Source organism: Gavia stellata, chromosome 2 (assembly GCF_030936135.1).
Source record: "Gavia stellata isolate bGavSte3 chromosome 2, bGavSte3.hap2, whole genome shotgun sequence".
In the NCBI taxonomy this organism is placed as follows: Eukaryota; Metazoa; Chordata; class Aves; order Gaviiformes; family Gaviidae; genus Gavia; species Gavia stellata.
The window spans coordinates 45,822,931-45,844,520 of record NC_082595.1 but is presented as its reverse complement, the minus strand read 5'-3'; the positions used below and the strand labels follow the sequence as shown (position 1 = coordinate 45,844,520).

Sequence of the window (21,590 nt, the reverse complement as noted above, 5' to 3'; positions counted from 1 at the left end):
TATGAGGCTTTTTAATATAAATATGGGTTTGTGAGAGTGCCACTTACCGTCAGTCTGTAACGCATTATTTGGAGATTATTTATGGGCTGTTGGTATCTTTCCCACTTTTTTAAAGTTTAAAAGGACTGAAGGGGAAAACACAATTTAGCATGGAATTGATTTTTACATCAGCTGGTTTTACATGAAATAATATTACAGTATTAAAGAATTGCATTGTCATCTCTTGCTGTGAAGTTGCATTATGTTCTGCGGCCTTGGCTCACTGACTAATCCTTCAGTAGCGCACACTTAATTGTTCAGCAAATGACACATCATGTGAAGAAATACTATCTGTGATGTGATTTATATCTCTTCAGGCAAAGACACTGAGAACTGGATCATCTGCCTTCTCTTATTATACTGCAGCACAGGAACAGCCACAGGATCTGAAAACTGCGGCAAATGAGGATACACTGAGAATACGTACCCTGGAAACAAAAGGTATGTCTGCTCTATCAGTCAAGCACAAGTTTGAATTGTCCTTGAAACTAAACACATACATGATGTATTAACATACATATCCTGCGAGGGAGAGGACCTTTGAGGCTCTGAGCTCGTGTATGCTGGGCAGATCAAGCACAGTGTGATCACCAAAGCCCAGCTTGGTTGCTGTACACTCACTGTAGGGAGCAGGGGTGTGCAGCCAAATAAATACAGTCTGACTCCAGTGGGATATAGATACGTTAAGCTAGCAGGACTTCTAGGGGAACAGGGAAGGGGAGGGTGGGCAGAGAGAAGTGATTTATAGCTGTGGGGTTTCCCACTATGAGTCGGTTGGAGTAGTGAAGCCACCTGCCAACAAAAGCATCAGCTCACTGGTTTCTAGAAAGTGGCTAGAAGTGGTGGAGAGCAGAGTATACTAGAAATATTTTTTAACAGCTAGCTGTCCCAAGGCAGAAAGATTGCATCCAGTCCAATCCCGAGCTTTGGCATGCCAGAATTTGAGTGTCCCCAAGTACAGCATGTGTTAAAGATCAACTACCGCAAAGATCAAATCAAAAACGTGGAGTATGTAGGCTGTGTGGCTCATTATGATTACATCTCCTTGTGTCTTGCTCTCTACCTTGAAGGACAAAGAGTGCAGAACTTCTGGTGTGACCTGCTATGGAGGGTAGAACCAGTTCAATCTGTCTGTTCTCCTTCGGCCTCCAGAAATAGCTGAAGAGCACCTGGTCTCCACCATGTTCTGTGGGTGCATGGGTTATTTTCTTAATTAGTTCAAACTCACAGTATTTATTTTTCCTCCAACTCCACCGCACACATTTCTCTTGCTTTTTCCCAAATAATTAATTTAAAAACAAACACGTTTTTAGCAAAAGGAAGTTAGAAGATAAATGTATTGGAAATAGGACTGTTTTCTTTCCTTGTAAGCAAAACAGTCTCCCATGTGTGGCCTACATGTTTCCTGGGATCAAGGCTTTAATGATGTTGCATATTAGTGTTTCGCATTTGTGGCACTTTGACTTGCCATATCTTTCATGTTTATTTGAATTTTTTCTTTTCTGTGCCATTTTTTTCCTATTCCTCTCTATTTCTGGTCTTTTTATTTTGTCAGGAAGAAGATAAGCGCACTCCATAGGCCAAACTGAAGTATCACTTGGATATTTCATAGACTGCAGGAAATGCTATCCCTGGAGGGTGCTACTTGGAAAGTGTTAAGGTAATGGTAGCCTGGTTCAGCTAAGTGGTAGGGTTCTTGCACACAGTATACCTCAACTGTCTGCAAGAGGGCTTTTAAGGTCATTCACAGGTTCAAACCTTGTGTGCCACCTAAACAGCTTACGGCACCTATGCTGCATGGCCACAGGCTATGTTCTGGAGATCTCTGAAGGTAAAAGTCCAGGCATGCTCACCACGTTAACGTGTGTCTACGGTGGTCTGGATGAGTCAGGTATGGGCAGACTGTATTTCAGCATGCTAGCATGTGCAGCAAGGCCTGCTCTTCAACTGTAGATTGTGGATGGCCCAAAGTACCCACAAGATACACAGTGGAGTTGAAAGATGACGGTATAGAAGGGAAGTTGGAGGACTGGATCACAGAACTTAGTATGGTCTTCACCTCATGATGCTTTCGGACATACAGGGCTTAAAAACCTTTCCAGGTTACTTGTCTCAGTTTGCGAGACTCTCCAAATCCCACTGAGAATCCTTTATGCTGATGGTTTTGTTGATTAATCTGCTCAGGTCCTAAATGTTACCAGTCTAAATTATCAAGCTACATGGTTATGAAGAAGCAATATAGTGAGGGTCTCTTGCTTAATGGGACTCAGGTGCATAACTGCATTGTACTTACATTTCTATGGGAAGCAGAAGTGGAGGACCCTCTGCTTACAAAATGGTGGAAAAACAGAAACCAAGAGCCATGGGAAATGACTGGGAGCTGCTAGCAGTACGGTTCAGGAAGGAAAGCACAGGGTGTTACGCGATTGCTGCGCATGGTCATCTATTGCACAAGCTGTAAACCCTGTGGACCTTAAGGATGACTCTTCTGAGTTCTAAAATCCTGTAACTAATCTGAGTCATTTGCACAGCTGAACAGACTCAAGGTCTCTTAAGTAAATTGGAAATACCTATAATTCTGCAGGAAATTAGGGAACAGTTAGGTAATCCCATAGCAGAGGAAGAAATAAAAAGGAGTCATAAAACTTCTGGTCTCTGGGAAAGCTCTGGGTGAAGATGACTTTCTAATAGAATTTTCTGAACTCTTTCAGTCTCACTTGGCTCCTGTCATATGGAAAAATTTTTGTGAGGCCAAAGGAAAAGGGTTCCATTTCAGCATTAATTGCAGTGTTGGGTTTTCTAACTCTCTCTTTCCTAGGAAATAACTCATTGATGCACCATTTGCAATAATTCAATTACAGGCCAATTCTTTTGACTAATGTGACTCAGAAGACACAGGTTAAAATAGCATCTAGAACATGTTTGAACATCATACCTTATGGACAAGAACTTAGCATATATCTTGAGGTTCACATTAATCAGAAAGCTGCTACAGAGTCTATAGGCCTGTTATTACAATTTGCTATTTTTAAAATTCTCTGAAGTAATCAGAAAATCAACCAGCTCAACATCCCTAAAGGGAGCTGCTTCCCACCCACCAGCAGTGGCTGACTTCACTGTTGACATAAAACCCATGAAGATCTCAGTCGTGTTCTGCCATGTAATTGTATCCTTAATTTTGGCCTTGTTGAAAGTCTGCTGGAAAACCAAGCTTGTGTGTTCTCATTAGAAGCAATTCATATGTAAATCATTTAAGTTTGGGTTTTTTTAAACTTCAAGAAAGAAAGCGTCCCTGTGACTCAAACACTCTGCAGGCTTTTGCTCCTCTTGTGGCTCCCGTGTGGCTGTGACTCCTGGCAAATCTGATGCAGAGGGGGTTGCAGGCTACGCTCTCAGCTTCTCTTGCTTTAGCTGCTGGAGGAAGCACCTGTCAAGAGACTTTGCCTTTTGCCAACCTTGGTTTAGTCATTGAAAGGATGCGAAATGAAACCGTGCTGTCTTCTACATGCTTGTGCCTGGCATACACCCATGGAAGGTGCTTCCCTCCCTTCATTCAGTCAATAGTAGCCATCTAGTTATCAACTTTTCTGCATATTGGAAGGCTTAATTTTTGCTCTTTTATGTGCAAAAATAAGCCAAAGCAGCAGCTTAGCAGTAGCGGCATGACATCCTAGTGTTAAAATAGAATGACTTTGAAAAGACATTAAGGAAACAAGTCAGATGAGTTCTCTGGACCTTTATCAATAAAACTGATGAAGAAGCATATGAGGTAACAGCCAAGTGCTTGTCGAAGAGTACAACTTTGATAAAGTTTGGGCACCTATTTCTTCTGAGTATTTCTGGAGTTGGAAATGGAAGTTATGATAAGTATGCTATTGAAAGTGTTGACAGCAATTTGAAGGTGTAAAGGAATATCACGTCTTTACCATGATTTCTATGCTTTTGAGTTGGATGAGCTGAGTCCCTTCACACTCTTAACTGTTCCTAAAATATGTCTACGGTATTTATCTCTAAGAAAGCTGAGTCTTTGTTGCTTATGAATAAATTTTAAACTATTGCTGAATGTGTTTGGAGCTTCCCTTTGGCACCTTCTTACTGTAGAAACATAAAAATGTAGATGAGTGGGACTAGATAGCAGATGATGAAATTAAAGTTGATTAAAAACTGTTTGTCAAAACCCTCTGGGTTTTTTTCTTGTGTATAGAATTCTACATGGAAAAGCTAGCAGGGAAAAAAAAATAAAGGTAGAGTCTAAGGTAATCTGGGAGGCAGGTAATGGTTTATTGTTCATGAATTGTCCAGTTAATTGCACGAAAAAAACCTCTATAGCTGCTAGGAATGTGACCTTGTGCCCAGAAAATGTGTAAAAGCACAGCTGGCCCTGTCTGGGCTGGAAATCGGCTTTAAAACTAATGGCAAAGACTTTATTTCAAGAGAATATTTAGCTTTAAAAAATGAATAGGGGCTGCATGTTCTAAATGTCGTCTGTCAATTTAACAAATGGCAACTATATACACACCTTAATGCCAGACTGCTGTTTCATTAGGCTCCTTGTGGGTTATTCCTTCTTGATAGCTGGCCTTACTCTAGCTGGAGCGGCAGACAGGCAGGAGGGCAGAGGCTCCTCACCACTGCTGCTCCTCAGCTACATGGCACAGCTCCTTGCTGCTTTCAGGGGGCAGCAGGAGAGAAAAAGAGGATGCAAAATGAAAAAATGCTGGACAAGATTGACAGGGAGGTATGTTCATTGGTACAGATGGGTTGAGCTCGGCACAGGACCAGCCACAAAGATATCTTGGAGTTAGGTTTGTAACTACAGCCTCGGAGCACAGGCAAGTGCTGATGGCTGCTGAAAAGTGCTGCCCGATGGTGGTCTGAAATGGACAGGCAGGTGCCTCCAAAGGGGAGCACTCTGTAGCTCTGCCACAGTGTGTAATGAAGGATTAAAGACTTGCCCTACCCTGACTAAGACTTGCAGGAACAAACGGAATAAACTTTCAGTACAAGGCAGTGAAGTGAGTGAGCGGTGAGGAAACAGCCACGGCATGGGCTTAAGGTAAAGATGGGAAACGATGAGTCTGAGCTGCTTCACTTGGCCCAGCTCCAACCTGTTGCAATGCCATTCCCTCACTGCCCTCTGTGGCCCTGCAGCACTGCCAGGACTCTGTAAATCCACAGGTTGAACCTCCCTGAGCTGCAGCTGCCCACACTGAAGTTGCTAGCTCTTCACTGTGGTGGAAATGCTACTGAAGGGTCCACGTTGTAAGTAATCACGGTTTTGTTGCGACCATGGCTGAGAGTTTTCAGCCCTCCCCCAGCTTGAGCATCCTGATGGAGCTCCCTGATGGGATAAACACATTTAAATATTAAAAAGTGCACTAAATAGGTATAGTTTTGAATGATTCATTCAGGCTGGTGCTGCCAGTACAAGTGCTGTACAGCATGACTGGAAAGTAGTTGCAGTGGGCAAGAAAATTAATTTCTTAAAAAAATCAAGTATTTGCTGTCTCCAGGGTCAGGTTTAGTACTAACAGACTGGCCACTACACAACTGGAGGGTTTCCTTGCTGGGGAGCTCCAAGTGTATGGCTGAGGCTAGAGCACAGGAGGGCAGCTGGGTCATTTTGTTCCCAGGTTAAACTGACTTAATCTGCTTGTACCACAGCATTCAGGGGAGTTCATGCTGTGATTTGTAAACCACAGCTAACATGAACTATTCTCCCTCTATCCCACGGCACTCCTGCTAAGAAGCTGCTTCTCCTCAGGAGAGTCTCCCTGCTCGAGGGTGAGGGGCTCAGTAAATGAGCTGCTGCATTCAGCAGCTTGCTGGGAGGCTTTTGGGAAGGGAAAATTGCGTTGGGTCCTCACAAAGTGCTGGCACGTGCGCCAACATGTTTGTGCAGAGGCAGCGCAGGGAGTCTGCTGGGGAGTTAGGAGCAAAGTTTACGAGTCCAGTCTCCTACAACCTTTTTTCCTGCTCAAATTTGTCAAGATTTTTTTTCCAAGAAAAGCAAGGTTTGCAGGGAGATGGTATATACAAACATGTACTTAACTTATTTTCATTTTACTTCCATTAGGTGTGTGGAAAAAGCTGGTAAGCTTTTGAACTGGGTGTCCCTATGGCTGGTTGTTGAAAAGCTTGCCTGTTTTTTCTGACTGTATCATTTGGCTTAATAAAAGATACTGCCTCTCCCTACAAATCTTGTTTCTCTTCCACAATATGGCTGCACAGATAATGGCAGTTGTTTATATCCTCACAAATTAATGCAACTGTAATGGCTACCTCTCAGACTTCGAAAGAGAAAGTAGGAATCAAAGTCACGGGGAGCGTCAATTTTCATTACACTGCCTCCTTGCACACGGAGAAAGCTCCAAAGGTTCAAGAAGTGCCACGAAGAACCTTCCACCGTATGAAACTGTGAAATCCTGACACCACCAAAATCAGTGGCCAGGCAATTTCCCCTCCAAGAGCCCTACAATCTCAGTCACGTCTTAATTTCAGAAGCTGTCCCTGCTTTATCCAGCAACACGGGTGGCCCCCACAAGTGCCACCGTAGCTGAGGCTGGTGAGTGTGACTGTAGCTGAAGTCAGTGCATCACTCTTCAGCCAGAAAGCAGCAACGAGCCCTAGTCACTGCCCCTGGGAAGGGTAGAGTTAATTATACCACACGAAATGTTCAGGTCTACAGAGCCCTCCATTATATTTTACACACCACCCCCCCTTTTTTTTTATTACTCACTTAGGGTTTTATTTTTTTAAAGACAAAAGGAAGGCACCATGTGAAAACATCACTATGGAAACATCATGGGCTCACTTTACTTGCCTGCCAAGTGACTACCTAACTGAAGTTTTACATCCTATTGGATCACTGCTGGCCATCTGCTCTCCTTCAAACTTCTCTGAATGCCTTATTTCCCTGAAAAGTTCATTTTTAGAAAGGAGGGAGGAGGAGGCAAGGGGAGAATCCAGCATTCTTGGCTAGTGGAGAGCTATTGTGAAAAAGGAAGATAAATTCACTTTGGGACAGCCCCTTAAAAAAGACAAAAAGATCCATGTTTTGCAAAGTAATTTCATAGAAAATACCCCGTTTCTAGATGTACTTTAATGATAAGTGCATATACCGGCAGCCACAAGGCAAAACAAATAAACAGCTGCTTCTAGTGCTCTTGCACTAATTGTCTTCCTCTCCCCTTCTCTCATTTAGTGTCAAACGTATTTTCTTCTAAAATGTAACAGTTACTGCCTATACTGGAGTTGTTGGCTGCAGGCTCCCCAGCCTTGCTCCAAATAAAACACAGATTTCCTGCCAAGCACTAGGGAAGTCTGAAGACTTTAGTTTTTAAAAAATATAATCTTTTTATCGGTGCCCTAAGCCTGCCAAAGGTAATTATGGGCCATGGCACATTTACACTAATGCATAGGACCTACAAACGTTTCAAAAGCTTAATGGAGAAACTCAATAAATGTACATATTGAAAAATAAATTAATTAAAATAAACTGTCATGTAAATATATCACTTAATTTCGCAGAGCGGAAGGCGCTCTTAATGGGAATGGAATGGATCAGTGAGCATTTCAAAACCCAAAGCTATAATTTAAATTCAGGCTCTCCTCTACTGTGCAAGTCACAAGACATATTTATTATAGCCTTGGATTGTCAATTGTAATTGGTTTAGCAGGGACAAAGCCTTGTTTTTTTGCTTCCTTGCCCTCCTAGCTGGTTCAATATATTTTGATGTCAGACTATTGACAAGCAAACTAAAGGCTGAAATAAAATCATGTTTGCCTGTGATGAACTGGCAAAAATGCAGTCCAAAGTAAATGTTACACTGAAGCCTACATATTTATTCATCAAGCAGCAAGGGAAAAATGGTGATGTGAAGCACTTAAACTTCTTTAAATAAACCAGCTGAATACATTTACTGCTGCTCTTGAGGCCTGCTATGTGGCAATATAGACACAAATAGATAAAAATAAGTAAAAGCACCGTGAAAATTAATAGCATCATTTATAAGCCACTGCTCCGAGTTTTCCAGGTGGCAGCAACAATTAAAGTTGTTGCTCTCAACATGCTTTTAGGGCTAGAGCCAAAGCCTGAGACCTAGGTCCCCAGCAAGCAGACAGCAGCACTTCTTCCAGGCTGTGCAACCCATCAGCTCTTGATTCCCAGGTGCCTCTGGCATGGTTTGCTGCAGGATTTTATTTGGTAGCAACAGTTACAAACCAAGCCTATGTTTCCACAGTCATGAGCAACTGCCTCCTCCAAGAACGGTTCAATTCTTTTTCTGATATTCTTCTTTCTGTATTCTCCAGTTGTCCTTCTCATTAAGTTCATTTTCTGATCTGGAGCACTGAAACTGGTCAGCTCATAGGGTTATAACTGTCATGGGGCTGTCTCCTGCCTTCTTCTAGCCCCTGTGTTGAGCTTAGCCATGGAGATGTTTCTCTGAGCCTGAACCCAGAGCCTTCTGCCCAGGATCTCCATAATTTCTTGCGGACCACTCAGGTTTGTGAATCCGACTCTAAACAGCACTGACAAACTCCAAACTCATGGTTAGGAAGAGCTGTAGCACGTCAGACGGGGACAACTACCCCAGGCACACCTTTGAGGGCAGTGGCAAGTGGAGGCCAACAGGACCAGCCTCTGTGGGTTCCTGCTGCCAGAGCTGCTGCTACCTTGGTGGGAGCCTGGCCATTTGCAGGGGCAGGGGGCACTGCCTGGGGGGAGAGAGGAGGAGACAGCTGCACACATGCCAGTTGTCAAGATGTCGTGCCATGGCCCTGATGAGCAGCTTGTCTTCGAACAAGAGTTAATTTCTTCCTTGTATAAAAATACCTCTGTATCTGCGTTTGTTCCTACTCCCATAAGTAATAGGATTTTAAGGAGAATGGGCTACATTTTTGCTTTCAGTGTAATCTTGTAGCAGTTTCTTCCCCAAGCTAATTATTTTACTCACAAAAACACACTTCCAAATGTGCCCCTTAATACTAGACTGGCTTTTTTTGCTCACACATTACACTATACAGTAAACAGAAGCACCTTTTATAACCTTTCTGTAATACAATAGTTTCTAGCTTGCTATGCTGTTCCTTTCATGTCCCTTTTCTAAGATGCACATTATTACCCTTGATCATTCTTAAGAGAAATTTTTTTTTTGTCACCTTCTTCAGTCTCCTTTGGCTTTGAGCAGGACTTAAACTGTTTTCTAAGTGACAGGTTACCACTGCCTGCTGTTAAAAAATATTTCTGTTCCACTTCTAAGGACTGCAGAATTGGACACTGCTTTTAAAGCACGCTTTGTCCTACTACAAGTAATCTTTCTACTTACTTACATGGCTCCTACTGTCACACTATCCAAATGCTAACAACATTCTTCTTTGAAAGAAGGCAGTGGAGAAGGAAAACATTGTTAGCCACTCTGCAGAAGAACAGGTGCTAAGAGATTTAGGTCCTGGTCCAAAACAATATGTAGGCTCCAATTCCTACTGTCACTGTTGTCAGTGACAAGCCAAAGTCTAACGTCTTTCTTTAATTTGAACTTCAGTGACTTCTTCAAGGTATAAGAAAATTATGGTCCAGTTGAGAACTGAATGTATGTTATCTGTATAGATAAATAGCTACCTTATATTACCAGCCAAATACCATAACCACAGGTGTGACCATTTCTTTCCAATAAAGCCATCACAGTCATTAAAAATAGTCTTTTGCTAAATAGCTTTTCCAGCTTAGCTGTCTGGCTCATGAGCCCTCGCAGCTCCGAAGCTGGTGGTATCTATAAACACAGTCATAACTTCTTTTGCTTATAGAAAGGAGTAGACTCAAAGAGTGCTGTAACAGTCAGGAGAATAGGACAGGTCACAGGCATCAGTTAAAGGGCCTGACTTAAAGGAATACTATTTCTAAAGTCTGAAAACAGCTATTATGGTAAAAAGGCTTCTTTCCCACGTCACATTGTAAACAATAAGTAAATATACGAAATACAAATTCTAAGCTATTAGGAGCAATGGTGACAAAGTAAAGCTTTTAATGCTCTTTTAAAAAAACACTTTTGGAAGTATTTATTTAAAATATCTAAAAGGTTTAATTGTATTCAGTTTTTATAGTCATAGAATTCTAATCACTTTTTTACATTAAAAAGAAGTTAAGGCATTTCTCAGATTTCTGAGTATCAGCCAAATAAACTACAAACAGTTTCATGCTTGAGATAAGTATCCACTAAGAGGTATATAATCAAGATTGAACTGTACTTGTATTCTTAATTCATTAGTGGAACTGTAAGGCCCTCTTCTGGATTATAAATTACTGCATGGGCAAGCAAAGTGCATGGAAATGACAAAGCCAACCAACGCTATGAAAAGATAACCATCTCAAAGGTATTTTTTTTTCCTACTATTACCAATTTCATTTCCTTGTTTTCACATGTATCTGCCCATCTCAATTACTATAATTCAGTAGCTGAGAACAACTTCAACTTCTTAGCAGATTCCTAACAATAAAGCATTTCTTATGCTAATATTCACAAGAGGAGTGGACAGTCTAAAAACAGCTGTGGAGAGTTTCTCCACAACTTTATATGAAGATGCTGTGCAGCCAAATGATGCTTGCTTATGCTTATTAGCAATAGCATACACAAACTGAGACATGTGATTCTGCATATATACCTGTCTAAATATGTATGTGACTTTCAGAAGTTACGTTTGAAAATTTGGCTTATGCTAGAAGGGGTGTAAAGAACAATGAAGAACCGTTACAATGGTCTTATCTCAAACCTTCAAGGACTGTACAATTCCTTATATGCCTTTTGATTAAATTTACACACAAGGACTGTGAAGGTCTTACAAATGTAACCTTCCAAGAGATCTACTTGGATTTGCCTAAGCAAACATATACTATTGAAAAGCAAGATGCTTCTTCATAGACAGGAGGAAAGAAATTATTCTAGAATGTGCTGTACAGAATGGCATCATTTTAATGGATCCATCTGGCTGTAAACAAGTGAACTTGAACCATAAATTTTCCTCTTTCTAAAAACAGCCACTTATTCTTCTGCTTGGTCATGTATGATAACAAGAAGTCACATACATAGAAACGCAGGAACAGGTAGCAAGTATCGTATTAGTAAAAACTCTGTACAGAACATTAGACATAGTGTAATTGGACTGTACATTTGAAAAAAGAAGGACGCTGAAGAAACCTTCATGCATCATTTTTTGGTAAGTTTCTGTCTCCCATTAGCGTAGGGCTAATTACGATGGTCCTTTTTCCGTACTTTTGATTTTGGTGCTGCCAAGAAGAAACAGAAAGGGAGAAAAACCATCAGAAGTGAATTACAGTAATACCAGTGCCAGCATTCTTTTAAACTAGGTTGGGATCAAAATGGATCCGTTAATGTGAAACCTACCATTGGGATTTTCTTGTCTGTAGAAAGCTTTTAACATTTCCACTGCTTCTTTGGCACGATAGCCAGAAATGCACTGTTCAAATTAGAATAATGTTCATGAGCGCATCTGAGTATAACATGTTCTATGCTTCATAATAATGCCTTAAGTACAGAATAACTGTAAACAACTGTACTGTCTATTCCACTAACTTAACATGTACCTTTAACTATTTGGGGGTCAGAAAAATCTCCTTTTCAGGCTGAATACCTCATACATTTGAAAAATACTGTGTTGAGACTTAGTAGAGTAAGTAATTTCTCTAATAACCTGAAGTTAGGCAAAACAAACTTTTCTAGTAACTTACGTAAAATTTTTATGCAATCTCCAATTTCTTTCTTATTAATGTGTTTTCAACTTACTTCATATACTCTTCAAGCACTTGGAAATTTAAGAGACATACACCTACGTATTTGTAGATAAGACTCCTACAAGACAATGTATGTCCACACACCTATTCTTTATTCCTAACAGGCATATGTCAGACCTTTTTGATCCTTCCAAAATATTTTTCCAGGCCATGAACATTAATGACAAAGCATTTAAATGTCACTAACACTAAATGAATCTCCACCCACGCTAGAAAAAAATTGCTTATTTACAATGCTGAAATATATTACTTATTTTTTACATTCATTAAATCATAAATGTTAAGTGTGGAAAAGAACTCTAAGAACCCTAATGAGTATCCTTGTATAAGGCAGGAGCATCTATAACTGCATATAATGTAATAAATATAATGCTATAAATACTCTCTATCTATATGTATATATAGGTATATAGGTATACTACTATAATGCTGTAAAATGTCTAGATTTATGTATACTAAACCTCCACTGAACGCTTGTCCAGCCTTTCTTAAATGACAAATATGCCTCATTCTCCCCAAACACTCTGTTCCAGTCCTTCAGTATCCTTACTGTTCAGAAGGTTTCCCAATATCTAAACTAAGTCTCCTCTGCTACTTTTGCAGTCCGTATTTATTTTGGGATTTGAACTATATGTAGTAGATCTAAACTAATGCATTTTACCTCATATATGGATAGACTGGGAGCAAATATACAATCATTTCCAGTGGCTCAGCTAAAAACCAGTAGCTTAGTAAGTTGCTGTTACTTGATCTTTATTGATTATGTGTTTGTACATTCTGCAGTTCAAAATAATTTTTCCCTCATCTTTTCCTGCAGCATACACTTACTGTTCTAGGTATTACACATTTTTTAGATATATTCATTCCTTACCTTGTTTCACAAGTATAATCCTTTGCTTTCCTCTTTGATGCATCCTTTTAAAATATTTTAAGACTGTCATCAGGCTTTTTCTCAATTTTCTTTAATTTAAGGACTTAACTTTTTTACATTATTTTCTTGTAAAGTCAAGTTTACTTGACTTCTGATCATCTTTTATCTGAGTTCTCTTACACTGATGCATAACATTCTCAAAGCATGGTAACGAAGCTCGGCACAGTACCCTAGCTGAAAAACAAAGGAAAATATTTTATAGCTTACTTCAAATGGTTCTCCTGTGTCTACCATATCATCAGATGAGATGCTCAAAACGGAGCCACAGCCTCCAAATCGCTCATTTTGACAGCCATATACGACCCGTGGAATTTATGTGTATGAGTTAAGGTATTAAGTGAAAAGCAAGCAGGAAGTAAAGTAGCCTGATTTAAGGAGTTATTAGACTTCACTAAAATGTGCTTGTACTTTTCAAACTAAATCAGTTTGCACTACAATTCCTCCCTCATGAAATCAGGACTTAATTCTGAGTAATTTAAGATGTATTGCTGAAGATGCACACCCAGCCTTCCTCAGAAAAGGAGAAGCATGAATCCCAAAGCAGAGTCATACAAAGCCATGGTTTACTGATTGTTCCAACATTCAAAACTGAACTGAGATTAGCTTATTTTACATAATAACAGATATCTCTAAAATGTATTTTTACATCCCTGAGAGAAATTGTTGTTTATCATAATTGCACCATTTCTCTTTCATTCTTGAGTCTCTCACTATTTACCATGCAGTAAATGGAGGTGGGTGCAGACTCTCAAACCGTAAGATGGTACCCCTGTTGGCTTTGCCTGACAGTGTCAAGCCCTTCTCTGTGGGCTCATCATCGAAAGAGTAACATTTTGACATCTGTTTTCCCAGCATGAATAAGCATGAAAGGATACTCATCAAGCGGATGGCTGCTGCACACATGATACAAGGCTCTACAGTTACATACAATACTGACTGTGGAAACACTTCTGTATAATCTCTGTTGTGTTGCTTGCACCAGTCAAGGACCTGATCAATTGCCACCATTTCTGCATGTCGAGTAGCCTAGGAGATAAAAATAAACATTTTCTTAAAGATTGCATTGATTGATTCACAGCTTTAAGCTTCTCACTTGTACAGATATAAATGGAAGTAAAATGCAATGTCATAAAATTATTCTTTCAAGTCAAAGGCAGGATGGCCTGATATCTAATTTGTTAATAATGCAATTATTTTCACTTCTGTTAAAGAAGTAATGTAATGCTTTCTTGATAAGTGTCTTTTTAGTACACCTCTTTGCTGGTTCAAGTTGCAGAAGAAATGTCATGCAGCCCAAACTGCAGAAGTAATACTCAACCCAAGAAAGAACGTATTTAACCTCAACCTCATAGGCAGCCCACACAAGATCCACAAGCACAAACCATTATTTTCTTCTACCTGTTCCTAGGCATAGGACTCTGTTCAGAAGTTCTCTCTCTGTCATGCCAGCATAGCAAGACAAGACATGAAAGCTCTACTTGGGGCTTAAGGGACACACAAAGCCCACAGAACAGCTGATCTAGCCCACTGTGTTTCCAAGAGCAAGAATACAGGCCAGGTTAATTTCTCTGGAAATACTAAGAAACTGCTCCTACCTGGTACCTTTTCCGTCATCTGATAACGTTACTGTGCCTGCACAGAATGAATATGCTGTGAATAGGCAATAATTCCAGTATGCTTCTGGAACTGTTTGGCCTACTGTGTGGAGACAGTATTTTCAGTCTGCATCAGGTTTAATGCTGCCTGGGAATACGTACATGTACAGTAAGTCCCTCAAGTAACAGGCAGGGATTGCAGCATATGCCTGATTACAAAAAGACAGAAGAATATTGATTTCTCTTTTTTTAATCCAAGACGACTGAATGTTGAGTATCTCGGAGGTCACCGCCAATAGGTATGGAAAAAAAAAACCTGAACAGAAAAAAAAGAAGTGTTGACTTCAATTGCAGAGAGACAAAACAATCGGTAACGTGTCCCAGTATTGTTCTGGAATGTCTGCAGCAGTGTGTTTTGCCAATCAAATGTCACAGCAAAAATATCACAAAGTACTAGTTATGAAAGGACTCTCCAGCTACAAAGCCTGATGCTTATTTGAATTAAGGCTGTTAGTATTTTCCTTCTTTTTAATCTATTCTTGGAAAAGGATGGTTTTGACACAGGCATTAGACTAAGGCTTAATCAATCCAAATCATACTTGTACCTCTGCTACATACGTCTTTATGCAACCTTAGATAACTTCCTCTCAATACATGAACTTCAGTTAATATTTTCACACTGTGAAGATCTGTGGTGACAACTGTGACATGCTCTACAACATATGGCAAAGGACTCATGTATAAATAAGTTTGTGGTAAGTTTAATACTGTTTAAAAATGTTTTGAAACTCCTACAGAGATCTACGTTGCCTATGCCTACATTGGCAAATAGCACAGTGCAAGAGGAGCGTATCTGTAGAGCAAAACAGTGCTGAGGATTCAACAGCAATTCAGGGGAGTTCATACTAGCCTAGCTCCTGTTTTGTCCCATGGACGGTATGTTCCCAGCAACAGCTGGAGCCCATTAGGTATGCTCCCTGAGCACATCTTTTCAGTATAGTTTCATCTGAAAGAAAGACAGTTTGCCATCTCTGAGACACAAACCAAAGCATGGTAAGCAGACACAATCAAGAAATTTATTCCATGAGTGCACTTGTGATCCGAACTAACATAGTAATGAACCCACTCAGAATAAAAACATGGATCTGAATCAACATGCAGACATGATTCCTCCTCCTACTAGTGAAATGTTGCCATGAAGGTTCCCTAGTTGAATAAATGAGATCACACCAGCTGAAGTCTCAGTGCACACACCTTATGAAGACACAAAGCACAATGCCCTTCAGCAGAATAATGCCTCAGAGCTACTACAGCTACCATAACTCACAAGTGTAAGTTGTGGCTGTTCTAGTTTTGTGCCACTCAGATCAGAAGACACATGAATACCAGATTGGCTTTTCAACCCCTGAGCACAAATTGAAAGCATATAAGCAAAAAGCCTTCATTACCAGAAGAAAACATGCTTCTGACCTATAACACTGCTTTATACCGAGTACACGGAGTAGCTTTTAGGCCTCTGCTGATCTTCGGAGTACAAGTTAAAAAAAAACATGCAGCTGCTGCAGTAATAGAAGACAGCTACACAAAAGAGTTTCTACTAATATAGAATATTACTAGACCTCAGTGCATCCACATCTTAAGTAATACATACTGGTTTGGTCATCTCACCTCATGAAGACATGGGAACACCAGGACAAATTCACCACAGGGTGAGAAAGGATTATCCAAATTACAGAACAGTCTCCATACAGAGACTAACTAGACTACGGCTCTTAACTCTCCAGATACAGTCATAAGTTTTCCAACTTAAGATGACTACGGTAGAGGTTTATAAAAATCAAGAAAAATGTGGAAAAGCAAACAGTAAATTGTTATTTATTATTTCTCGTAACAAGCAGGCACCCAATGAAATTATCAGGCAGCAGATTTAAAACAAACAAAAGGAAGTACTCTTTCACAAAGCACATAATTAAATTGTGGAAGTCATTGCCACAGGATGCTATGGAAGCCAAAAACATAAATGAGTTCAAAAAAGGCTTAGACAAATTCATGGAGGATATGTGCACAGACAGCTATCAGAAACAATGACCCAGATACAGTCTTGGGCTCTGGAACTCCCTAAGCTATTCACTTTCAGAAGTGGAAAGGATATGCAAGGGGAAGGTTTACACCAATTTCTTCTTGTTTCTCAAGATCCTTCCTTAAGCATTTGCTAAAGGTCCCTCTTAAAGACATGATATGGGGAAAAAACCTGACCTTCTAAGTCTGTCTTAAGATTGTATTTTGTATTGAGGTATGGCTAGATAGTCTTTTTTATTGACTTGCTATGTGTAAAATAACATACAAAAAAGACGATTTTCATTTTGAGTCACTGATTCAATTCATAAGCTTCTATAAGCCCCTACTGTTTTTTAACTCACCCAATCTTGTAAGTTATTTCAAAGCCAAGAAAACAGAAGCAGGTAAGAGTAGTAAGGGAGAAAGAGAACTTTTAGAGTGGCAAATGGTGTTCCAAGGAGAAACTACTTGAAGCTGACATCAGTGGGGAAAAAGCCTTGACAAAGCCTTAAAATACTGCCCCAAACTGTGGCAAATGTTTTGTAGACAGATAAAGATACCATCACTGCCCTGAAAAGCTTACCTTCTAAATCTTAGGCAAGAATTAACAAGTGAGAGTAAAGGGGGCCAAAGCTCAAATTTCTATATTATCTTGTGGCTTCATTAGTAACTTCAGAGTGCAAACAATACATCGTTTTCAATTATCGCATACTGTACTTGCAAGATGATCTGGGCAAAGACATGTGCTACAATGACCCAACAGAAGATAACAAAGAATTCTGCATGTATCAACAAAGGACCTAAGACAGACAGCACTTTAGTGGGAAGCGAATGATTGCATCACACATTGGAATAAAGATGCCACCAAAAAAAAAAAAAGTTCTAGTTAGGAAAGGTCACGTATGTTATAAGGAAGAAAATTTTCAGGTTGGTCTAAGGCAAGACTGTGAACAAGCAAACGTGGGAGCTGCCAGAGGGAACACAGTACTGGCACAAGCTTGTGGCTGTATCGCCAGGCTGTTGAAAACAAATGTCTTACACAGATGTTTGTTGCAGTGTTGCCCAATGAATACAAATATGATACCCCTAACTATTTTGAAATGCTGATGCCACAGCCATGCTCCTAAAAAAAAAATAAAACACAGCTGTACGTAAACTCCCTTCTTCCAACAGCAACTTTTTCCAGAAGAATGTGATGATGATAATTTTGCAATAATTTTGCAAAATAGCTTCCACAGAGTAAGTGGCAGTATCTCTGACATTAATGTGTTCTGCTATGGACATGCAGGGCAGAAACAAAGTATGCAGGGTGACGTGTGAGACAGACTGAAAAAAATCGGAGAGCTTTCAGCAACTAAATCTTTTTGCCAAAATGAGCAGTTTAGGAACAGAATGGAAGAGGGCATAAAGAAGACACTACCTGCTCCTAACTCCAATCAGTTAGATCAGAGGATGCAGGGACTTACTTAAGGAGAAGACAGAGAATTTATTTGACACAAAGCCTAGTGGCAGGTTGATTCCTGGGCAAGGGCAAAATTGTAGGGAAGGACTGCAGATCTAACTGGCTAAATGATCATCTTTTAAAAGTAGAAAGAAAGTTTGCAAGGGGTGAAAAAAAAAACAATAGCAAAGGCTAAAGGAAGAATTGCCAAACGTCCACCTTGTGAAACAAACTACATAAAAAGTGAAAATGTCTTGAGACAAAACATGTGAAAAAGGAGTTAGAACTACTACAGTGACCTTGAGATGATGCTCAAATTATAATACTACTCCAGAACAAAATTAGTATTTTGCCTTCTCAACAAAGTGTCGTTGAGGATATGGTCAAAAGGCAGAGTAAGAGTATGGAAGCAGAAATTACAGCACATGTGATACAGAATTACAACGTTAAAATTATTAAATTGCCTAGGGCATGGAAAAGGGTTGAGGGGCAAAAACCCAAGGTGACAGATCATCTCTGTCAGAAAAATACTAAAGAATTCATGCACGAGGCTGCCAATCCCATAGCAATGCTTTTGGCATATCAAGGGAAAGCATCACCTAACTGAAACCTGTCAGAGCAAACAGAGTCACTGTAATGACAAATAGGAAGGACATACAATCCTGACATCTACAGATCCAGGATAGTCTCAACAGTAAAACATGCAACATAACAAACTTTGAAGGTAATATTATAAGGGCTAGTCTATAAAAGGGAAATGACATAAAATTCAATGTGAATTTACGTAAGACAGCTGACATTAAATTAACCTGGTAACTTTCTTTGAAAAAAATTTTTCCGGGCAAGAGAAACACCAATCTCATCTCTCTGAACTTCTACAAAGCACCTGGCACAGCACAACATGTGAAATTATTGTCAGTCCAGGGAAAATAGCATAATATAAGAAATGTAAGGTGAGCAAGCAAAGAAGAGAAGTTGCATTGAAAGGGGGAAATATTTTATCCATAGGGAACTAATTAGCAAAGATGTGCAAAGATAATTTTGCTTAAATGTCTTCAGTTGTGACACTGGCATTAACTGTAGAAACCCCTACAGAAAATAGCTAACGATGTGATGTCTTTCATGTGATGAATGACATCATCAGAAGAGACAGGGTCAGAGTGTCACTCAAGAGGTGGATGGCCTTAAGGATAGGAGTAAAAAAACCCAAAACAACAAATTAAGAATAACAAAACAGCATTAAAGACCAAGGCAGCTCCAGAAAAGATGGGTGGACTTATTTCCAGGAAGAGGAGGAAGTATTACTGTTAGCAAACAAAGCACAAGAGAAAGTCCATCTGGAATAAAGTATACAGTTCTGGTTAAGTGAATTCAAGAAAGATGAATCAAAGCTGGAATGGATGTATACAAGAATTATTAGAGCGAGCACAGAAAGAAAGGCTGTCTTCTGAGAGGAGATTAAACAGCTGGCTTGGGGAAAACAGGGAAAAACAAAAGCCAAAAGGGAATATGCCTTTAAATACCTCCAAGCTATGTAAAATAAAGGATGATGCTGGCACAAGAACAGAGAGATATAAACGGACCATAAAAAGTTTAAAACTGGAAATCAGATCTTTTCTAGCAGTCTAAGGAATGATGTTCTGGAGAAGTCCTCCAATGTGAGGTGGGACAAGAAATTAGTTTCAAAATGGACCTTGACAAATTTATGATGTCTGCTGGAACTGCCTCAATGGTTCAAGAGGGCTTTTTTTCCCCAGGATTGTTCCTAAATAATGCCAGAAATCGTTAGGAGAAAACTGAAAACAGTTTCCTGCATTCACATTTGCCAGCAAGGGCCTCTTCCAAGCTCACATTTTCTTTTAGACTATACAGAGCAATTAAGTAGCTGATACAAAATTTAGAAGCACTGAGCACCCAGCTTTTCCTATCACTGTAATATAAGCATTTACAAAAACTAAGCCACAAAAGAATTGAAACTTGAGCTAAACAGAAACTGAAAAAAGGAATAGCTTTCAAAGTTATTAACAGTTTGCTGTTTCCAAAATGCAGATGAATTTTTGAAATCATGCTGCTTGGATTTAAGTACATACCTTCAGGCAACCCTGATATTAATACAAAAAAAGTCCAAAAGCTTCCCTAATATTTTTAAATTGATTCTGATTTTGTTATCAGTCTTGTCAGTTATGTTCTGCCCCTGTGATTTTTACACAGCATTAAAATATCTGGCACAATTTTCCCAAGAAGTGTCTGCTTCCCCACAGTGTTGACACTGATTTATCTTGAGACACCTAGCTTCTCTATCATCTGACTTCGAGTTGTATTAGAATCATTTTAATGTGTTATGGATTGTCCCGTAGCACAAGTTAGTATAATGATTCTTTTTTACTGCTACATTTTTGAGCTTAATAGACTAATTTTCACCCTTCATTATACTTTCAGATTTGAGACATCTAATCTAAGTTACAGCCAGATGCTGCAATCAGATCCGCTTATACAAAACTTCCAGTTGCACAAAATCCCTGTTGACTTTAATGGGTCTTTCAGCATGCATAAGATCTACTTTGATGACTAAAATTGCAAGCATCACATCTAAAACTTACAGGCAATATTTTTTAGAAAGAACAACTTTGTCAAAGGAACAATTTTTGTAGCCTAAACAGAAAATTTTGTTAGCCTACACATTCCGTGACTCTACACAGCTTCCCAACTCCTTGTCTTACCCCTGCCCCATCCAAAATGAGACTATTATTTATTCATTCCTTTATTTGTATGGCAATTTTCCTAGAAAAGCAACAGAGCTGGATTTCCAATTTGTATTTCATTGCTTTTCAGATAATCTTATCACATAACGTGAAAATGCTAGTTTGCTAACAACATAAACTGTTTCTGGATGCCTATGGAAAGAATGTCAACAGAAAGGTCGCTCTTTTCTCACTCTTTAACCCCCAGGTGATTTTAAAGGCCTCCAGAGAGCACGTCTGAAACCTAAACACCTTCCAGAGCCGCCAGCGTCTCCAGTTTACACCATGACTTTACGATCTTCCCTCCTTTGCCTTCTATCCCGTTACTCCTGGCACCCGCCTACTTTCTCACCGCAGCTGGGCGCTGAGATGACCCTTTCCTAAAACTGCCCGTTACCTCCCCAAAGCCCTCCCGTGGCGGCCAGCGCTGAAGCAGCCGAACCGCGCCCCGACAGGCACTCTGCCGGTGCCGCAGGCGGCCTCGCCGGGCCCGGGCCCCCCCGGGGCCTCCTCGCCCCAACTCACGTTCTTCGTCTCGTTGACCTCGTTCCTGCCCCTCCCTATGACCTCGCCGTTGTACACCAGGAGGCAACCGACGGGAACCTCCCCATTCTCCAGCGCCTCTTTAGCCTGCAGGACAGACAGACAAACGCAAGGAACAGGACAACTTTACCTGCGGGAGGCACGAGCCAGGCTTTAACGAACCCCCTTCTCCCGCCCCCGCGGCACTGCCGTGAGGAAGGCCCCGGCCCCCCCGCCCCGCGGCCCCTTGCTCCCCTCAGGCCTCCTTCGCGAGGCTTTCCCCCACGGGAGAGCGGAGCCCGCCCGACCGCACCCCTGACGGCCAGGGACGCCCCGACCCCCGCCCGCACTGACCACGTCGAGGGCCTGGTCCATCCAGGCCACCGCCTCCTCCTCCATGGCCGGCACCGGCGGAGCGCGGGCGGTGTTTCCGGGGGGGCCGAGCGGCGAAGCA

The 21,590-nt window shown here is 40.6% G+C and overlaps 1 protein-coding gene across 1 annotated transcript; it reads right to left on the bottom strand.

Annotated features, from left to right (window-relative positions):
• Nucleotides 1–10,986: 10,986 nt before the first annotated feature.
• Nucleotides 10,987–21,551, bottom strand: ADAT2 (adenosine deaminase tRNA specific 2). The gene is made up of 6 exons (XM_059835431.1): nucleotides 21,491–21,551; nucleotides 21,140–21,244; nucleotides 13,655–13,805; nucleotides 12,987–13,093; nucleotides 11,442–11,514; nucleotides 10,987–11,323 (listed from the first exon to the last, which is right to left on the bottom strand). Exons 1-6 carry the CDS (start codon nucleotides 21,533–21,535, stop codon nucleotides 11,283–11,285), a joined length of 522 nt encoding a protein of 173 aa, XP_059691414.1. The 5' UTR covers nucleotides 21,536–21,551; the 3' UTR covers nucleotides 10,987–11,282.
• Between the last annotated feature and the right edge of the window lie 39 nt (nucleotides 21,552–21,590).

Bases quoted from the DNA above. Each gene is read 5' to 3' on its own strand.
- ADAT2 (XM_059835431.1), bottom strand. From the start codon at position 21,535: ATGGAGGAGGAGGCGGTGGCCTGGATGGACCAGGCCCTCGACGTG. The intron at 13,806-21,139 runs GTGAGTTGGGGC...TTTATCTCCTAG, and splicing joins AGGTCAACGAGACGAAGAAC to GCTACTCGACATGCAGAAAT. The intron at 11,324-11,441 runs GTAGGTTTCACA...TCTTCTTGGCAG, and splicing joins CAGACAAGAAAATCCCAATG to CACCAAAATCAAAAGTACGG.